This window comes from Cygnus olor, chromosome 1, assembly GCF_009769625.2.
Source record: "Cygnus olor isolate bCygOlo1 chromosome 1, bCygOlo1.pri.v2, whole genome shotgun sequence".
Lineage (NCBI taxonomy): Eukaryota > Metazoa > Chordata > Aves > Anseriformes > Anatidae > Cygnus > Cygnus olor.
In genome coordinates this window covers 153,631,204-153,650,801 of record NC_049169.1, presented here as the reverse complement: position 1 = coordinate 153,650,801, position 19,598 = coordinate 153,631,204, and the positions used below count along the sequence as shown (strand labels likewise).

The 19,598-nt window shown below is 37.7% G+C and overlaps 1 protein-coding gene across 1 annotated transcript in view; it reads left to right on the top strand.

Moving 5' to 3' along the window:
• Positions 1 to 19,350, top strand: part of IPO5 (importin 5) — a 41,186-nt gene extending 21,836 nt beyond the window's left edge. The window contains exons 10-26 of the mRNA XM_040538429.1: positions 402 to 508; positions 1,729 to 1,853; positions 1,941 to 2,030; positions 2,119 to 2,292; positions 2,495 to 2,713; positions 3,409 to 3,492; positions 4,321 to 4,453; positions 4,540 to 4,661; positions 5,153 to 5,249; positions 5,740 to 5,912; positions 6,341 to 6,452; positions 7,033 to 7,088; positions 9,439 to 9,561; positions 10,201 to 10,420; positions 13,963 to 14,191; positions 15,684 to 15,825; positions 18,609 to 19,350. Of these exons, the coding sequence (XP_040394363.1) occupies positions 402 to 508; positions 1,729 to 1,853; positions 1,941 to 2,030; positions 2,119 to 2,292; positions 2,495 to 2,713; positions 3,409 to 3,492; positions 4,321 to 4,453; positions 4,540 to 4,661; positions 5,153 to 5,249; positions 5,740 to 5,912; positions 6,341 to 6,452; positions 7,033 to 7,088; positions 9,439 to 9,561; positions 10,201 to 10,420; positions 13,963 to 14,191; positions 15,684 to 15,825; positions 18,609 to 18,695 (2,293 nt within the window). The 3' untranslated portion in view covers positions 18,696 to 19,350. The remainder of the gene's footprint in view (positions 1 to 401; positions 509 to 1,728; positions 1,854 to 1,940; positions 2,031 to 2,118; positions 2,293 to 2,494; positions 2,714 to 3,408; positions 3,493 to 4,320; positions 4,454 to 4,539; positions 4,662 to 5,152; positions 5,250 to 5,739; positions 5,913 to 6,340; positions 6,453 to 7,032; positions 7,089 to 9,438; positions 9,562 to 10,200; positions 10,421 to 13,962; positions 14,192 to 15,683; positions 15,826 to 18,608) is intronic.
• The last annotated feature ends 248 nt before the right edge of the window (positions 19,351 to 19,598 follow it).

Below are 19,598 nucleotides of genomic sequence, written 5' to 3'. Positions count from 1 at the left end.
TTATTGCAAGTCTGAACTGGTTTGTGTTTGTTCTGATGATTTACACAGAAAGATACTGGCCAGTATTTATTAATTCATTGTAAATATAAGTATAGATTTTTAGGTATGTGCAATATTGCAAAATTCAGTGCTAGTAAGGTCCACATTTCTCTGGTAATAGACTGGTTCAGTGGGCTAAAAATAGTAAATGTTAAGTGGAGGATAAATATTTTGTGACTGAAGCATCCGTTATATGTGCTTTTAGATTTGGGTATGCTTTATTTACTTATGGAGGCTCATGGATATTCATATGGCAAAAGTCTGAGAGTAGAACTGCAAGAAAATGCACTTCTCTGCCCTGTTGTACTGTTCATCTTGCTGTAGGTGTCAAACCTTTTGATATTTTTGTAACTGTTATTTAGCAATGCAGTTGCTGGTGAGAGTGCACTGGACAGGATGGCATGTGGCCTTGGAGGAAAGCTCGTTTTACCTATGATTAAAGAACATATTATGCAGATGCTTCAGAATCGTAAGTAACTGCAAGTTTTTACAATCCTAGCCTTTTCAGGAACTTCGATACCTCTCAAATGTTCCTGTTTATCTAAACAATATATTTTATACACTTCTAATTTCAGCAGCAGAAGCTATAAATGCTATGAACTTGGAAATTTTTTACTTTTCATTAGACTGGGATTTGTTAAACTTACGTTCAGTGCATTAAAACTTTTTTTCTGGATCCTGAACAGATGTTAAAAACAGCAATACAGATTCTTAACCTCAGTCTGTAAATTCTTTTCTCATTTTAGGATATTCTCAATCAGTGTACAGTGTCCCACAATACCTTAAGTGTGCCTAAACTGCCACCTGTTGTTCTGTAGCTCAAAATTTTTGTTTCTTCGGAAGTGTTGCATTTTAGTGAACTTTGAATACATTACAGTCTGTAGATAAGAATGTGTTTCTGCGCCCTACCCCCTGGAATTTCATGCATCAAAATACACAACTCTGCGATAGACAAGCTCTGTTTACTTATGCCAATTTTCATATTTGTTTCATGACGTGGTTACATAATGTTCTTATTAATTTCTTTGCATGCTTTTCCACTTGCAAAGACCTGTAATGATTGCTGAGGCAGTTGTTCAAAATAAATGTGCGTTTATTGCATACGCTTTCAATTGACCTATGATTTGAGCCTTCAAAATAGAAGATAATGCAAAGATGACGGTCATTCTGGGTACTTCTGTAATTTAATGTAAAACCCAGTCTGAAAAGGACTTATCCTGTAGGAAATAGACTATAGGACTATTCAAGGTATCACCTGCAGAGTGTAGAAATTTATCAAATCTGTTCAGAATGGTTTTTCAGTAAGGGAAGTTTTATTCTGTGACCAGATTAGTGTGACTCTTCTAATGTTAATAGGCTGTTCTGACACGGGGCGGGGGGGGGGGAAGCTTCCCTGGTTAGCTCATTTAATTAAAACTCAGTTCCCAGTTATTAGTACTATGTACATGCTTCTATCTCCAGTTTAGAATTCCTTTTTTTGGTATAGATTTGGCCTGGATTAGATACGCAGATTTTTGTGCATCACTGAAAGTATGGATAAGGAAAAGCAAAAAGTATTTAACAAATAAATTTGATGCATTAATTTCCCTTCTCTCACCTATTCTTCCCCACATCGCTTTTTTAATTAGTCTTTGAGGTGCTCTGTAGTTTTCAAATTGAATAATAAATATTTTTTTCAATCTTCCGTAGCTGACTGGAAATACAGGCACGCTGGCTTGATGGCGCTCTCAGCCATTGGTGAAGGTTGCCACCAACAGATGGAGGGAATTTTAAATGAGATAGTTAATTTCGTTTTGCTGTTCCTTCAGGATCCTGTGAGTCTAATACATAATTATTTCAAAACATTTTCATTTCTGCTCTTATGACTACTACTTAACCATTTGAGGGTATTACTTTTTCAGCATCCAAGAGTGAGATATGCTGCTTGCAATGCTATTGGACAAATGGCAACTGACTTTGCACCTGGCTTTCAAAAGAAATTTCATGAGAAGGCAAGTAGTAGAACAGTACCAAAAAAAAAAGTAAAATTTTGTCCCATCCAGAAACTTGTTTTTCTGAAAATAAACATTTCTGTTTCAGGTGATAGCAGCTCTTCTGCAAACCATGGAGGATCAAGGCAACCAGCGTGTTCAAGCCCATGCAGCTGCAGCACTCATAAACTTCACTGAAGACTGTCCCAAGTCACTGCTTATTCCGTATTTGGATAATCTAGTGAAACATCTTCATTCCACTATGGTGATAAAATTACAAGAGGTATAATACACTGAACAAACGTAATTGGTAGCGTATGTAGAATAGCTGAACTATGACATCTGATGTAAACCAGTAGTTAGATCTTCTGGTGTTATAAGCTAACAAGAATGAGATACATATAAGAGCATGTTTTTAGATTCTGCGTGCTTTTTAAAGCACATATTTTAATGAAATATAACACTTCATTCTTCTTCTCTTCAAGTTGATACAGAAAGGCACTAAGCTAGTTTTGGAGCAAGTTGTGACTTCAATTGCATCGGTTGCAGATACAGCAGAGGAGAAGTTTGTTCCCTACTATGACTTATTTATGACTTCTTTAAAACACATTGTTGAGAATGCTGTTCAGAAGGAGCTAAGACTTTTACGAGGAAAAACCATTGAATGCATCAGCCTAATTGGTCTTGCTGTTGGTAAAGAAAAGGTAAGATCTTATCTATTGTCTAAACATATTTTGAAACAGCCATGTTTTTTGTGATGTTTGCTTTAAATTGACATGATTACTTGTTAAACGTAGTTATGTTGTTGCTGATTTCCGTGTTTGCATTCCTGTTCTATTCTCTGGTAACTGTCTTTCTGTTCAGGTTCACAAATTCAGAAGTGAATCTTACAAAATACATCGACTTAAGTTATTGTTTTATTGGACAATGTTGAAAATGTGTTTTCTTTCTTTTTGTTTTAAGAGGCATACTGGTGCATCTCGTTTAAGCGGGGTCATAATAGTGGCTAAAATCTATATAGTTAAAAGGAAGCTTAGCATAAGGATTTTTTATTTGTATTTACAGGCAGAGTCCTGGAAAAGTTTGAATGTGCTTGTTATAGAACCGGTAGTAGTTATTTGTCATGATGCTTGATGTATTTGGCAGGGTTTTTTTCTTGTTGATATACTGGTTAAGATGCGTGTCTGTAAAAGTGCCAATACAGCGAAGCTTAAGACTAGAATCACTTGGTGATGCTTCCAGAAAAAAAGTATTTTTACTTGTATCTTCATTTCAGTCTATTTCAAGATATAGCTTGCCTTGGTAGTATGTTGGACATAAACACTCAAATTGTTTGGTGTTAAGATTCAGGCAAGTGCCCTTTTAATTTGCCTTCAACACTGCTTTTTCCCACATCTAGTTTATGCAAGATGCATCGGATGTAATGCAGCTGTTGCTGAAGACACAGACAGACTTCAGTGATCTAGAAGATGATGACCCACAGGTATGTTAAAATTGCCTTTTTTATAGTGCATATCTTGTGGTTAATATTTAAAGTGTTCTTTGTAATGTGATATTCCTTAAAGGGGGGAAAAAAGTAGTTACAGCTTCAGGCTAACTGTTCAGCACATCTCTTAGGAAACTTAAGATTCACTGCCCTGAGAGGTCCTTAGAATCTTTCACAGAAGTGTGTATAGGAGGTCAGGCTTCCAGGAACTGTGTTTCATGAAGAGACTTCATCATGTGAGCAATCATTCCTTGTCTATTAGCTACTACTTTATCTGGCATTGTATGACTTATTCACTTGCTGTCACCTTCTTATGAATAGTTCCACAAGTTTCATTAGACAGCTGTCAAAATGAGCAAAACTATTTTGACTTGTGCAACTGCTAAAAAGAAATCCACTTAAACCACAGTGTTACAGTCTTGTGCTCTGTTTGCTATTTTCAGGAATGAGGTTCAGCAGGATCATTTAAATTCAGGAAATTATTCGTTTCAGAGAGAAAGTCTTTTGATGACAGTCATGATTGCCTTACAAGTACATTTTACACTGTCATATTTTAACATGTATAGCATCTTTGATAAGAGATACTGTCAATGCGTTGTTATGAATATAGTCTTGGGGGAGAGTTCTTCTGAAGTTTTGAATTTTTACATGGCTTGCATATTGAATTTGTTTTTCTTAGTCTTCTCTTTGAAATACATTTTATGCACTGCCAACATTCTCAAAAAAAAAGTCCTGTTGTATAATGTACTTTTATGATATCCTTTTAAATATGCATTAAAATAAAAAAATGGGACATGCAAATTCTGACTGTATTCTTTCTTATAGATTTCTTACATGATCTCAGCATGGGCCAGGATGTGTAAAATTCTTGGAAAGGAATTTCAGCAGTACCTTCCTGTTGTCATGGGACCTTTAATGAAGACTGCATCCATTAAACCTGAAGTAGCTCTCTTAGACAGTAAGTTTTAAGCTAATGTTTTACTTGAAAAACACTGAAAGTAATGTCATATCATTTTAAGATTTTAATTACTTTTTTAATAACAGCACAAGATATGGAGAATATGAGCGATGATGATGGTTGGGAATTTGTAAACCTAGGAGATCAGCAGAGTTTTGGAATTAAAACTGCAGGCCTTGAAGAAAAAGCAACTGCATGCCAGATGCTGGTGAGTAATAGGGCGGTCTTGGTGATCTGTGTATTCCTGGACAATCAAGTCTTGAAACCAAAATCTATAACATCAAATAAATCTATAACTATCGAATTAAAAAGTTTTTTTCTTTTGGTGATAGTGTTGAGTTTGTATTTCAGGCATTAATTATCCTGTTTACTTGATTAAAGATATTTTTAGAGCTTAAGTTTTTAAGATGAATATCAAGTGTTAGCAAAACTTTGACAGAATTGAAGATGTTAAAGAATTGTACTTTTTTTGCAAATACTGATGTTTCTGAATTGTTTTTATTAAAAAAGCATGCTTTAAGAGTGAGAAATGATGTTGCTATCAGGGTTTCTTAAACTGCCACAGTTTGAGGGGGGTAAGTAGATTGCTGCACGTTAAAAAATTCCGATCTTTTAACTGTCTTTCTCCCCATTCTGTAATTTAAAAATGTTAGTAAAGGTATTTTCCATTAAAGGTGACACCTCAATATTTTGTTTCAGGTTTGCTATGCAAAAGAGCTAAAGGAAGGGTTTGTGGAGTACACAGAACAAGTTGTAAAGCTGATGGTTCCCTTACTGAAGTTCTATTTCCACGATGATATCCTATTAATGAATTCGACTGTGAAAATGGAAACATAGTTTGGAAGAATCAGTCTTGGTTGCTATTTCTTAAATTAATTGAAAGTGTTAGTGTTAGAATATTCTGTTGCTTTATAGCAGATTTGGGGGAGGGAATGTTGGTTTACATATGTCTTTAGGAAACAAATCCTAGCTTTCCCCCTTAGTTTCTTTTAAGTAAGCTTATCTGTAACATTAAAAGCAAACAGTACAGAAAGTGTTCTTTGCCTCAACAAACTGAGGCAACTTGAATAGCTTTCCTGTTTGAAATGGGCTTGAAACAACGTCTAAATAGCAAATAGTTTAATTTTTTTCTAATCTTAATATGTATGTAATTAAGAAATTAAATGCATTAGGGTGTAATAAAAAATCAATTTCAAGTAGGAAATTAATGTCATTAATAGTGAGTGGTGCTTGCATTCTAAGGCTTTATGTTGGCCTTGGTCGTTTTATTTCCTTAATAATAAAACGTGTTCGAGTGGCTGCAGCAGAGTCGATGCCCCTCCTCCTTGAATGTGCTAGAGTTCGCGGGCCAGAGTACCTCACACAGATGTGGCACTTCATGTGTGATGCGCTCATCAAAGCAATTGGGACAGAACCAGATTCAGATGTTCTCTCAGAAATAATGCATTCTTTTGCAAAGGTAACTTTCTTTTTCTCACAAATTATGTGGCAGTACTGTTGATAGCTTTTTAAGGTAAGAAAGTATGTGTTTCTGCCTGGAAGAAATGCAAGGCTACGTCTACATTTTTGCTCTGTTTTTTCTAGCTCTACATTGGTATTTTGAATGTTTGGGCAGGGAGGAAAGGGGGGATAAATAAGTATTAACCTAAAATAAATACCAGGCTTGTTTATTTTAATCACAAACCACTTGAAAAATGTAGGTGAAATGTGCAGTGATACTGTGCCTTATTTGATTAATTTGAGAACTGATCACAGCATGACAGCTCTATTAGTGTTATTTCTGCTAATGATCACTTAGTGTGCATTAATTTTCTCTGCATGTTTTAGATTTCATTGAGACTGCTCAGGTACCTTAAATCTGAATAACTGATCATTTTCTTTCACTAGTGCATTGAGGTAATGGGGGATGGATGCCTTAACAACGAACACTTTGAAGAACTTGGAGGAATATTAAAAGGAAAACTAGAAGAGCACTTTAAAAATCAAGAATTAAGACAGGGTAGGTCAGCGTAAATTTCTGTTAATGTAGAATCGTAGTAGCTGTTCTTTAAAGCAGAACTTCCAATCATTTCTGAACACAAAAGTGCTTAGTTGGGATTTCTTTAACTTGCATGTTTATACAAGGCAGTTGGATTTTGAAACAACAAAATCCACTGAATTACATTTGTAAGCTCTGGGAGGATGAAGATAGTGTAATTTGCAGAAATACTATAGTAGATTAATTAAAACTTGGTGGACAGATTACCTGAAGATGGCACTTGTGTCTGTGGAGTTGTCACTTCTATGTCTTTTCATCTGAAGACTTTGCAGTTTTAAAGCAACAGTGGTGTCTTATTTCTATACTTTTTTGTCCTTGTGAACATGTTTCATGTTCTTTTACATGTTACTAGTCTGAGGTGTGTCATTGTATTTGTTTTTCTGTGAAAGCTCTTTGAAGTTTCATAAAGACAGAAAATTCCTGTTGCATCTTCAGATAGTGTTTCCCATTTTCTAAATTTGTTTCTGAATCTGTTTTTCCTTTTACAAGCTTCTTAAGCATATGTAGCAATCTAATTGTTTAACATTTCTTTTTAATTTAGTGAAAAGACAAGATGAAGACTACGATGAACAAGTTGAAGAGTCATTACAAGATGAAGTAAGTTGGTTTGGGTAGTTTTTCCCCTCATAAAGTACCAGGATGGAAATGCATTACACAGATATGACATGCAACTCAGTTAAAGTATAGTGCCTACTCTCAGAATTATTTCTTCCTGGGAGAATGCACTGTTGTCATATTCCTTCCAGAAATGGGTCACGCTGTGCATGTGAGTTGGAAAACACCAAAGGTTTCCTTGTCCAGTATATTGAAAGAAGAATTTCAGGATCTAGCTCTTCACTTCATCCTCTCAAGCAATTCTTCTCATAACTTTTTCTTAAGTAGTCTGTCAGATGCTTTTGTGATAATCCAAGGCCCACCCTTGCTGACTTACTTTCCTTTGTGCCTTATTACCTAGGTGGCTCTTAATCTTTGAGCCATACCTCTGATACATAGACACATGATATCAGGAGCCTGTCTGAAAAAGAGAGAGCCTTAAAATAGTATCACAGGAGGACAACAGAATGAACAGCTGGCGTATTGTTTTCTTAGGAGACAATACCAAAATAACTACTTATCCTCTAAGATACCGAGCCGCCTTTAGGTTGAAGTAAAGGTGACTCTAGAAAAGATACAATAATTCTGTTAATCTCTCCATACTAATGATTTAATAAAGAATAAGTTACTGCTGTGTATAATGAGACACAGAGGATACTCAGTAAATTTAAGAAAGATTTTTGCCACATGATGCATAATTAGATTGTTAAGCTTGACTACCTGAATTTACACTGTTTGCAGACTCCAGAATATATCCTAACAAATCAGGTACCTATGTGTAAATACATTCTTAAATAATGCATTTCTTGTGCCCTTTTCCTTTGGGAACTTTAGGCTTGCATTTAAAAGGATAGAATTCTGGCAACTGCATACAGCTTGGGATCAAAAACAACAAAAAGCCCACAGTTCAAGTCTTGAATCAAAAGCCTTTCCTGATTTTTTCTCCCTTTCTTATTTGTAGTGTTTAGTCTGTCTTCTTAACTGTCACTCTATAGTGATAAGGAGAGAAAATGCTAGCAAACAGAACCATTTCAAGAGAAGCTGTATCCATACTCTGCAACAGAGTTGCAAGGCATTTTTAAAAATGTTTTAATTCGTATTTGCTGTTGTTTTTTGAAGACTGCGAGGAGGACTTGTCTGTGTTGCTTTGTGAAAGGAGGCGTAGGACCAGAATGTCACTTGCCATATGGACAGAATTAACACGTAGTAATGAACAACATTTGGTTATACATCTTCAGTCCCAGAATATGTGTATGTAAGCACTTACCTCAAGGCAGCAGAAATATTAAGGGGTACATAAAGGCAATGACAGAAGTCAAGAAAGAAAGATACTGAAACAGTAATGTCAATCAAATATCCAGATACAGCCCTGGCTTAGGCAGTAGCTTTTTTTTTGATTTGATGTGGGGTAGGAGGAGGCATACATTATGCAAACATAACTCTATCCCTATGCATCTATTATTGGCTATTAGTAAAATAAGTAAATAATTTTTTTAAATCCATACCAGGCCAGATGGACCTTGTGATGTGCTGAGCTGCAGCAGTTCTTTCTCTCTATTTTAATTTGTGCATGTGTTCCAGAGTTACTGCTTAAATTATGCCTTGGCAATGCAGAAGTTGGCTAAACAGTGAGGGCTTAAATATCATGTTGTGGCAGGCTGCCTGTTGCATGAGAGGTTGTTATTAGTTTCTCACTAGGGACCAGAAACTACCCGTGTTCTGTTTTCCCTGCCTGTGAAAGGATAAACTGATTAAGGGAACCATGCAGAGTACAACAGAACAAAGTCAAATGGTTTTCCCAGCACAAGCATGTCTAAGGTTGCAGTCCTCACTTGCAGATATGACGTGAGTTAATAGCTGAATCTGTGCAACGAATGTTTACTTCACCGGTTTGATTCGTTAATTAGGCAAAGTGAAAAATGAAGTTAAAGGATAAGAGGAGAAGATTAATACTCTTCGTATTTTTGCCACGTTCTAGCACAAAGGCAGTTATCTGTTTACTTTTCAATAAAAGCTTTTACAGTATATGTAAGCTCCAGAAGAGGAGAAGGGCCTTCTGTTTTCTGTAAAGGGAATCCACTGAAGCATTTGTCTTAAAACTTTTCCATCCCTGAGACAAACCTACAAGTCCTAGATGATTGAGTCCTAGATGATTGGATGGTCTTAAGTTAAATAGCAGCGGACTTTAACCTTAAAGCAAGAGTTCAAAATATTGGACTTAAAAAGACTCTTTACAAAACCAAATCATTAAACAGCTTTCTTCTATTAGTTTAGAGACCTTAGGGTTTCATGTGATTTTCTGGTATTTTAAAGATCACTGGTCTCAATGTGAGTTGTATCCTTTTCCTATCAGGATGACAGTGACGTTTATATTTTGACTAAAGTATCCGACATTTTGCACTCAATATTCAGCAGTTATAAAGAGAAGGTGCTGCCGTGGTTTGAAAGACTACTTCCACTAATTGTCAACTTAATTGTAAGTACCTAATTTTCCTTTTTACTGTCTTTTTTTTGTTGTTCGTTTTTCTCCTGAATGCGCAGTAGGTATTCCGTGCTGACATCTCAGAGAACTTGGTAGATAGAATGTAGCAGTTGTTTTACAAAATAGAGGCATTTCAAGGTTTAGTCCAGGTCTAATATGAAGTCACACCATGCTTTTTTTAAAAAAAAAAAATGCCCTGCTATGATAATTATAATTTGTGTTGCAAGATCTAGGATCTCTGACAACTATTTTTAGAAATTTAATTTTCCTGGGAGTGTCTGATATTCTCTAAAAGGGATTTTAAGAAAGGAGCCAAAAAAAAGCATGGCAGACTATTGGGAAAAAATGAGAATGGAATAGGTAATGGAGCATGAAATGCAGGTAAAGGATTTAGCCAAAACCATTATTCTTTTAATTAGCTCAGATATTCACCTGGATTTTATGTTAACGATACTGCTGCAACTGTCACTATAGAAATTGGTGTGCTTGTAGAATTACTTTTAATCCAGGAAGAATTTAACAAAAATGCTAGACCACTGTTACTATAACACTGATTGTTTTGTTGATACAATCATTGACTGTACAAAACTACCTGTTTTAAGGTGGCTTCAATATTACCTGTTTTTGCTGCAGTGTCCGCAGAGGCCATGGCCGGATAGGCAGTGGGGGCTGTGCATTTTTGACGACATCGTGGAGCACTGCAGCCCCTCTTCGTTCAAGTACGCTGAATACTTCCTGAGGCCGATGCTGCAATCAATATGTGATAACAGCCCGGAGGTTAGGCAAGCAGCTGCCTACGGTGTTGGAGTTATGGCACAATTTGGTGGGGACAGCTATCGTCCTTTTTGCACAGGTATGTGTGTTCGCTTGATAAAACGATTTGAATGTGTGATCCTGTGCACAATGCTCTCCCCACAACCCTACACATACATACCACCGCCACCACCCCAAAATAAAGTACTGCTCACCTTTGGTTAATGAGGTCTTAGCTCTTTGGCAATGAAAACCTGTCAGTATGAGCTCTGTGGTAGACTGATTATTATTAAAGTACCTGAATTCTGTCGGTTGATGATGCACTTAATAGCATTTCTGTTTTCTGCTTAGCACATTTGATTTACATAGATTTTTAAAAATATAGTCTGTGCAGATGCTTATTTCTTAAGAAATACCTTTCTTGTACATGTCTTTTTAAATTGTCCACAGAAATGCTTCCTAAAAGACTTTTTTGAAAATTCTTCCATAAACTTTTTGTCTTGTCCCAGTACTAGAGGAGTACAAACTGAGGTCAGGACTGTTCTGATTTTGGAGTTTTGGTGGTGTTTTTTCAGCTGTTGAAGTCTCATTTTGTCATTCATTAGACTTCACCTTGGCCAACTTTAAACCTTCTTCATATTTGGACGAACAATTCTTGACTAAGCCCAGACACCTGCCGTCACCTTTAGTTGGATGTTTAGATAAAATAACCTTTTTATCTTACAGCATACAGCTTATTAGCAGGCATCTCAAAAGCATTTTAGATACAACTATACATAAAAGAACTTTGTGATTTATTTTAATAGATGAAGATCAGCTGTGATTAGAAACAAACTAAATCCATGGCATGAGAAGCTATCTACCCCATAGGTTTTACTGTCTTCTCTGAAAACATCATGTTTGTGAGCTCTCATTTATAACTTAATTTCTTTACTGATTAATATATGGTGTTAGCATATCGATTTTTTGCAACTTTGTAGCAGTGTGTTAAAAGCTCGAGACAGTTCAGAAAAAGCAGATTTCAATTTGGATATTTCTGGCACTCAGATGAAAAAGATAGGAATCTCTAGAACTTGTTAATGGCACAGGAGCTACTTTATGGTGAAACTAAGAATTAAAAATAGAGTTAGTAAAGAATAAAAAAGTAAGATTAAAGGGGGAAAAACTACAACAAATCAAGTAGCTAAGGGGGAAAGTAAGTTTACAAGGTTACAATTTATGGGACTGTCAACATTGCTCCTATTTCTTGGTTCTAACCTCATGAAGTTCAACAAGGGCAAGTGCAGGGTCCTGCACCTCGGGAGGAATAACCCCAAGCACCAGTACAGGCTGGGGGCTGACCGCCTGGAGGGCAGCTCTGCAGAGAGGGACCTGGGAGTCCTGGTGGACAGCAGGCTGACCACAAGTCAGCAATGTGCCCTTGTGGCCAAGAAGGCCAACAGTATCCTGGGCTGCATTCGGAAGAGTGTTGCCAGCAGGTCAAGGGAGGTGATCCTCCCCCTCTACTCGACCCTGGTGAGGCCACACCTGGAGTGCTGTGTCCAGTTCTGGGCTCTGCAGTACAAGAGGGACATGGAACTACTGGAGCGAGTCCAGAGGAGGGCTATGAAGATGATGAAAGGATTAGGGCACCTGTAGTACAAGGACAGGCTGAGAGACCTGGGCCTGTTTAGCCTAGAAAAGAGAAGACTGAGGGGAGACCTCATTAATGTATATAAATACCTGACAGGAGGGTGTCAAGAGGATGGAGCTGGTCTCTTTTCAGTTGTGCCCAGTGACAGGATGAGAGGCAGCAGGCACAAACTGAAGCACAGGAGGTTCCAGCTGAATATGAGGGGCCATTTCACTGCGAGGGTGAGAGAGCACTGGAACACGTTGCCCAGAGAGCTTGTGGGGTCTCATTCTCTGATCTTCAATGGTCCCTTCCAACCTGGGCTGTTCTGTGATTCTTATGTTGGTAGAAGGATATAATCAGCTACTTTGTGTGAATACTGTATTAATCAAACATGTGTGTTTCTTCCTAAATCATGTTAGTGGCCTCAAGTCTTTTGGTGGAGTAAGATGACAGCGTAAATAGCCTTTACAAAAAATTATTATAGATGATGATAGTTATAGTTTTATAGTTAAAAGGTGGTGGGGTATTTTGGGGGCTTGTTCAGTTTGACTTGGTTTTTTTGAATTATCTACTGCAAAGTCTGTGTGAGAGAATAGATCTGTTTTCTAGACAGGAAAAAAAAGTCTCCTAAATTGTATGGAGAAGATAACGCTGATTTGGGTGTCTTACTAATCTTATGGCTGCAAGGACACATATGGATGACACAGTCATCCATTACTACTAAGCAGTGTGAGGAAACACAGATGAGATTTAGCTCCAGTAGTCATGATAGCCTGAGGCGTAAAATGCAGACTCAGTTTGTCTGGACATTGCAGACTTCTGTGAAACAAGCTCTGCTTTACGGAGAGTCTCATTATCCTGCATTCAATACACAGGCTCGTGGTTCTACTGACCAATGTTCCTGTGGTTCTGTAATAACCAACCCCGTAAAAGTATCTTCTTGTAGCTTAGGGTTAATATTTTTCCAGAGCTGCTGAATTCTTCAAAAATCAAATTCAGTAAGGGCAGTATACCAAAGTGTCACAGTGTATTACTTAACTGCAAAGCTTCCTGATGAAAATCAAGTAGTGTGAGATCTCACTCTTCAGTAATTGGAGTTATTTTGAAGTGTGCCTTCTGCACAATTCCACAACCTGTTTTCTGTGCTGGTATAGAATTTTACAGGTTTAGGATTGTATTTTTAGCAGAACACCACAGGGACAGTTCTTCCTGCTTTTAGGGTGCTTCTGAAGGCTGCATGGACAGAAGTAACTAAAAATGTGGCATGAATGCTCATTAGAAGTATGTATGTGGTTACCCACATGACTATTTCAAATAAAATAATTATTAACCTTGCACGAAAACGGGTATTTTTCCATGAAGTTTGATTTTTGCGATTTAAACCATGCCAGGTGGATTCACCAGATGAGATTAGTTTTGAGTTTTTCCTAGCGCACCATTTTTTGGGGTGATGGGGGGACAGGGGCATGATATATGTATGTCCATATATATATGTTTGCGTGTGTATGCACATGCGATAGGTGTACAGCAGGCAGGCACTTTGGACATGCACTGCAGTCCAAATTAAAGTGAATATCACTGTTCTAGTGCTTTTCATAATCTATGTTTATAAAAGCTGTTAGATAACAAACAGATGTTTAATCTATTTTTTAACTATAAATTACAATGTCTTGTAGGTTGTGTGAATACAACCGAGAGACTGAAGTTTTTTTGTAAAGCAAACCCAAACTTTTGCAGTAGCTGTTCCCTTGTGTTTCTTTGCATAGCTCTATCTATGTCTTTTACGCAGCATTGAGCAGGGAAGAACGTAAAAGCAGTGGGACATCGGCATGACTGGAGTAACAGGGTGGTAGCGGAGCATCGGGATGGCTGGATTTTGGTGCTTGGGTGACAAGAGAAAACACCACAACCTAGTTCATAGACCTTGTGTAATATATGCAGTTATCTCATGTAGACTTTGTTGATGAAATATAACTTGATTGTGCATTTGTGCATTAAATTTTATTCTTTTGTTGTTTAACAATTAGAAGCGCTTCCTTTGCTGGTGAGAGTCATTCAGTCACCAGATGCCAAAACCAAAGAGAATGTCAATGCAACAGAGAACTGCATTTCAGCTGTAGGAAAGATAATGAAATTCAAGCCAGACTGTGTAAATGTTGAAGAAGTTCTGCCACACTGGTTATCATGGCTTCCACTTCATGAAGATAAAGAAGAAGCTGTTCATACTTTCAATTATCTGTGTGACTTAATTGAGAGGTAAGGTGAACTCCTGATGTTAAGCACAAAACAAGCTTGTTTGCAGGTTGTTTGTTTGTATTCATTTTCTAAAACTGAGAAACTGTCAGATTAACCTATGAATGCTTTAGAGAAGTTAATTTACAAAGTTGTAACTGAGCCTTCCAGTGTGTTATTACTGTTCTATAAACAGTCACTGTTCTCATCCTAACATGTCTTGAAAAAAATCCTGGCAGCTTTTTATATGTACATGATGGGAGCATATCAGCTGGGAACTTATGAAGGAAGTTTCAGGCAAACTTTTGATACTCTGCTTCTATCTCAGCACTGCCCAGGTGTTTTTACTTAGGGACGGCATGTATGCACTTGCAGTCTTGTTTTCATAACCTTTTAAAATAGCTTTGCACCTTTTTGATGTTGAATATTGACAAAACAAGAGTGTGAACTAGAGAAATAATAGATAATTTCATGACAGAATGTGTCTCCCTGAAGTCCGTAGTAATTTCAGTTACTGTTGAAAGCATCTTGTCCCAAAGCTTGTTCTTTATACTTGTGCTTCCTCCCATAGGTCAGGGATGGGGGGCAGGGACTTCTGATGCAGGTGGAAGTTGCGCTTGGTAATTGTGTACAGGAATTTCAGCTTCTGAATCATATAGTAGTCATGTTCTAGTTATTGGCTGATGCTAAGTATTATATCTTACTGGAAAAGTAGAAAGTAAGTCACTAAATAGGAAAGACTGTAGGAAAGCTATGTTAATACCATGTATCTGTCTAAAAATGGGTGGTGGTAACTGAAGGCTCTATACTGATAATAGCACAGTTGTATTGAGAAATCATAATAATATGTGTGTGTGTGTGTTCATGTCAGTACAGAAATTGGGATTTCTAGTACTAGCGCACTTCTCTTGTCCCCAGCTCTGTGCAGATGGCTCAGCCTTGTTACGTACTTCTGCATTCACAGCCCCTGTGTTCTAGCAGTGGTAGGTGGCAGGGCTGGAAGTGGAACATGTTTTCCACCCAGATCCCTGGTTGCCAGCACTCCTCTACTCCAGCACTTGGCTGGGAAAGAGGGTGCAGAACTGTTTACTTGTGCTGTCAGTGAGAGTGCTGGCAGAGAGCTGAAGTCCCTGGTGCTCTCTGACACCAGCAATATAACCTCTTCCCACTTCCAGCACTGAGAGGGAAAGAAAGAGGCCCTTTTAGGCAGGGTATTTCTGTCGCATTATTTACAGTTCCATCTGCATGGAACTCAACAGTTCCATAAAGTACAGAACTTCTTTCTGATAGCGTAGGCTGATTAAAGAATCAGCTGGTTAAATATTAACAGGAGAGGGAACATTCTGTCTGCAGGCAACAAAACTATGCGTACTTACCAAGCTGAATGAAACTTAAATGTAAACAAGCAGCTTAAGAATAAGATGTTTCAAAATGACTCAACCTACATTTGAAATGTTTACCGAACTTTTTTAGTTAAGCACTGATTTATTTGTAATATCTATTTTGATCATAACAGCAACAACCCGGTTGTCCTCGGTCCCAACAACTCTAACCTTCCCAGAATATTCAGTATAATTGCGGATGGTGAAATTCATGAAGCTATTAAACACGAAGATCCATGTACCAAGCGGTTGGCAAATGTTGTTCGCCAAGTGCAGGTAAACACTTGTTTTCTTAGGTGTAAAAGGAACATTTAGGATCTGCTTTTGGATGTAAGCAAACCATTAAACCAGTTTTGAGAGCCTCGTCTCCTTAGAGAATGATGCTTCAACCAGTGATCATGGAGATCGTTGGACATTCCTAGAACTGTTACTGATAAAAATTGTAACTTTTGCACTTGGAAAAGGAATAAAGCCTGTCTTTTAATCTAAATTTCTCAGGTCCCTGTTAATTGGGAAAAAAAAAGTCTTAAGATACATACAGCTAGATGGTTAACATGCTAGCCAGTACTAGGTTTTGGGTTTTTGTTTCTCTTTTTTTTAATTATTTCCTTCTGTGAGTCAGAAATTGAAGTCTGGAGAGGAATCTGCTGATCTGTGTATCAGTGAACTCTACTGCAGAATTTGATCCACCCCATGGTTCCTGTAAGGGTCCCCAGCATCCTGTGGTGATTTACTAATAGAGCAGAGGCTTAATATCTTTGCTAGACGATGAGTGCAAACTACAAGTAATTTTACTGCTGGCCTCTTTAATCCAGAGTAACTATGGGCTTCTGTTCCACACTTCCCTACCTTTGTGGAACCACCTTAAAGTTCACTTCGTTTGTGCTGTACTGAGTACTTACGGTGCTGGGTGATAAGGATGTCGTCATTCTCAGTATTCACACGGCACCTCTCTGCAGTGTTGTAGGTGAGAGTGCGATCAGATCTGATCCAGAGCCAGGTGCTGTCAGGTGGGCTTACTTGACAGTTGCAGCACCTAATGATAGAAAGTAGTGAGCATGACAAGCACATGGCCTGTCAAATGTGTGTGGGATTTGGAGCAGCGGCTATTCAGTCGTTGTCCATTGTACCTGGCATGCTGTGGCATGAACTCAGGTTCAGGAGTTCTAGAAACAGACTCATCCAAGTGAATCCTTCCCAAAATCCTGTATCAGCCTGTGAGATACAGTATGTTTGGTACAAAGTGACCTATTTTATTGAAACTCTGAGTTGAGGGCATGAAAATACAATGAAATGAACAAAAAATTCCAAGTGAAACTGATCTAAGTGGTTGCTGTAGATTCTCGTTTCCAGATACGAATCCTTTGCTGTTAGTATTTAAACTCAGGGTATAGAACTTAGGCTATGCCAGTACATTTGCTAAGTTTAACTTAAATGGTCAAAAGCAGCTAATTTTTCCACAATACAGTGGTATGTATGTGTATATGTTAATTGTGTATTGTTGGTTTTTTTGTCTGTTGCTTTTGTAAAGTTGTTTTGGCCACGATTGATAGGAATGTCTAGGATGGAGATGAGTTCTGATTCAGTTAATTTACCTTCAGCCTGGGGTGGGGGGGAAATTAAAGCTCATGGTATGGGTGGTTTTGTTGGTGATAGTTCTTTGTTTGTTTTTAAGAATTGTAGTTTACTATTACCTATCTTGTATCTCTCCACACATAATAACTTGATTTCAGCAGAGCACTGTAAATGTTTGTACCACGGTAGGGATTTTGAAGGCTGTGTAGTTGCTAACAGTCTCCTAGAATCTGTGAAGCAGCAGCAGGCAGAAAGACTTTCTTCTGCAGTCATCTGAGTGAGCTGTTCCGTTGCCAGCCCCTGACATGAGTAACATTACAGTCATAGTCGGAATTAAATGCGAACTTCTTCCCTCGTGCTTAGGTGTTCTCATGCCAGAAATATTTCAGTGTAATATCAATTTAAAATTCAGAAATGCTGGAAGAGCACACTTAATTCTGCAGTACTCCACTGTAAACTGAGAGTATAAAATGCCTAATCTTATTTGAAACAAACTAAACCTAAAAATAAAAAAATTCTTGAGGACTTTGTCTTCACAGAATTCAAAAGAATTAGAATCCATTTTTATTTTTTTAAATGTGTTAGAACAGGGCGCTTATAATAGCTGAAAGTATATCAAACTTGCAATAAAACAATCTTTTAAAATGTACTTAAAGATCACTGTTATTACAAAGGACAATCTAATGACCTAAAGCCAATCACATGCAATATTTTCTTTCCTGTCATTGTCATTCTAAGCCAAGGGCCAAGTAGTTTCAGCTTCTTTTGATAATCCAAAAAGTACTGTTTTCCAAACATCTTTTAATTTTCAGGATTTTCTGGTACCCTTAGCACCAGTTCCTACTGCTGGTGACTTTAAAAGCTAGCCTGTCAGCAGAGGACTCTGGTAGCGCACACAAGGTATTCTGAGGAAAAGGAGAGTGTGGGTTTAGGTTTACCTGGATAAATGGTGTATACATTCTCTGTGGGAGGCAATTTGCTGTTCTCTCTAAACAGTAATCCAGTGCGTCTGCAGCAGAATTTTACACACATACACACACAGTCACGCTGTAATCACAGTGCTCAGTTTTTCTGAAGGCGTTATTGATGCACCAGTACCTAAAAGATAATCTCGTATTTAAGAATGATTCAGTACTGCCTGAACGTTGATCTTCTAACTTGAGTGCAAGGCAGAGCAAATGGCTAGAATGAGGAGTCAATTTGTAATTTGACCCAGGTAGTTGCAGGGAGTTCCTAGGAGTTTCAAATCAATTACTCTTGGTGCTACTTAACCACAACTTGCCTCCATTGAGCATGTCACAGCATCTCTAATTGAACCTATGCAGAACTGTGTATAAACTGAAGATTTCAGTCTGTCCTTTGGCATATATATTACAGGGATAAGCCCAGTGAATGTTGAGCTCTCTCAGCATGTGAAAGCTTAGTGTGTGCTTTAGAAGTTTGTCAGCCTTCATAAACACAACTTCTCTTTCTTTTTTCCCTAGACATCTGGAGGACTGTGGACAGAATGCATATCACAGCTCAATGCAGATCAACAGGCAGCCATACAGGAGCTCCTGAACTCTGCTTGAAGGGCCTTAATTATCATCTGCAAGAAAACTAACTCCAAATAAATGTTTACCCTATTGTTTAGGTTTCTTTTGTTTCTTTTTTGAGTAAAACAGAACTGTAGTGCGTGTAGGCCATACTTCTGCAACCTACAGGCAGTGGCAGCAGGAAGAAGCATCCTTTCAGAACGGTGTTTAAATCGGTTTCTATCCCACAACACTGAAGAAGTTTCCTGTAAACCCTACAATAGCACTGAAGAGTATTTTTCTAACGGTATTAGCCATCCATATGATGGTGAAAGGGAAACAAGTTGAATTTTCTCATTAGACATAATGAATTAAGAAACAGCTTTAAGACCTTGTATTCAGCAGTAGATGTACGTTATAACAGATAAACATTTCTCTACATCTAGTGTTAATTGTATTAATTGGAGTGTGAGTCTTTGTAGGGTAGAAAGTGCCCTTCTGCCCAACAAGTTAGTAGATCAAAAGAAGAAAAACCGAAGACAAAAACATCGAGCATGAAGACCTCATTGATCGCACTTTCAGATTCCCAAAAACAACTTGTACAGTGACTCAATGAGGAAAGCTGTTCAGCTTCCAGCCCTTGAATGTGAAGTCTCTTTGGCATGTCTGACAGTATCTCATTCACTCCTCAATAAATGACATTGAAACACAAGAAGCTTGTGTAGAAGTCCAGTGATGTGTGGTTCTTTTAATTTCCTCTTGTGAAAAGATGCAAGTGACAAGCTATACAAGTCATGATTTTATATTTGAAACTTTGTATATTGTTGCCTATTGCAGATTTTATGCATTTTTTTGTTTCTTGACTTTTTAACAAATTTTTCACCCACGTGTGTAGAATGGAAACTTAACTGCATTCCTTTTATGACAGTAAACTTACATATCTTGACTTGAAAATGTTTA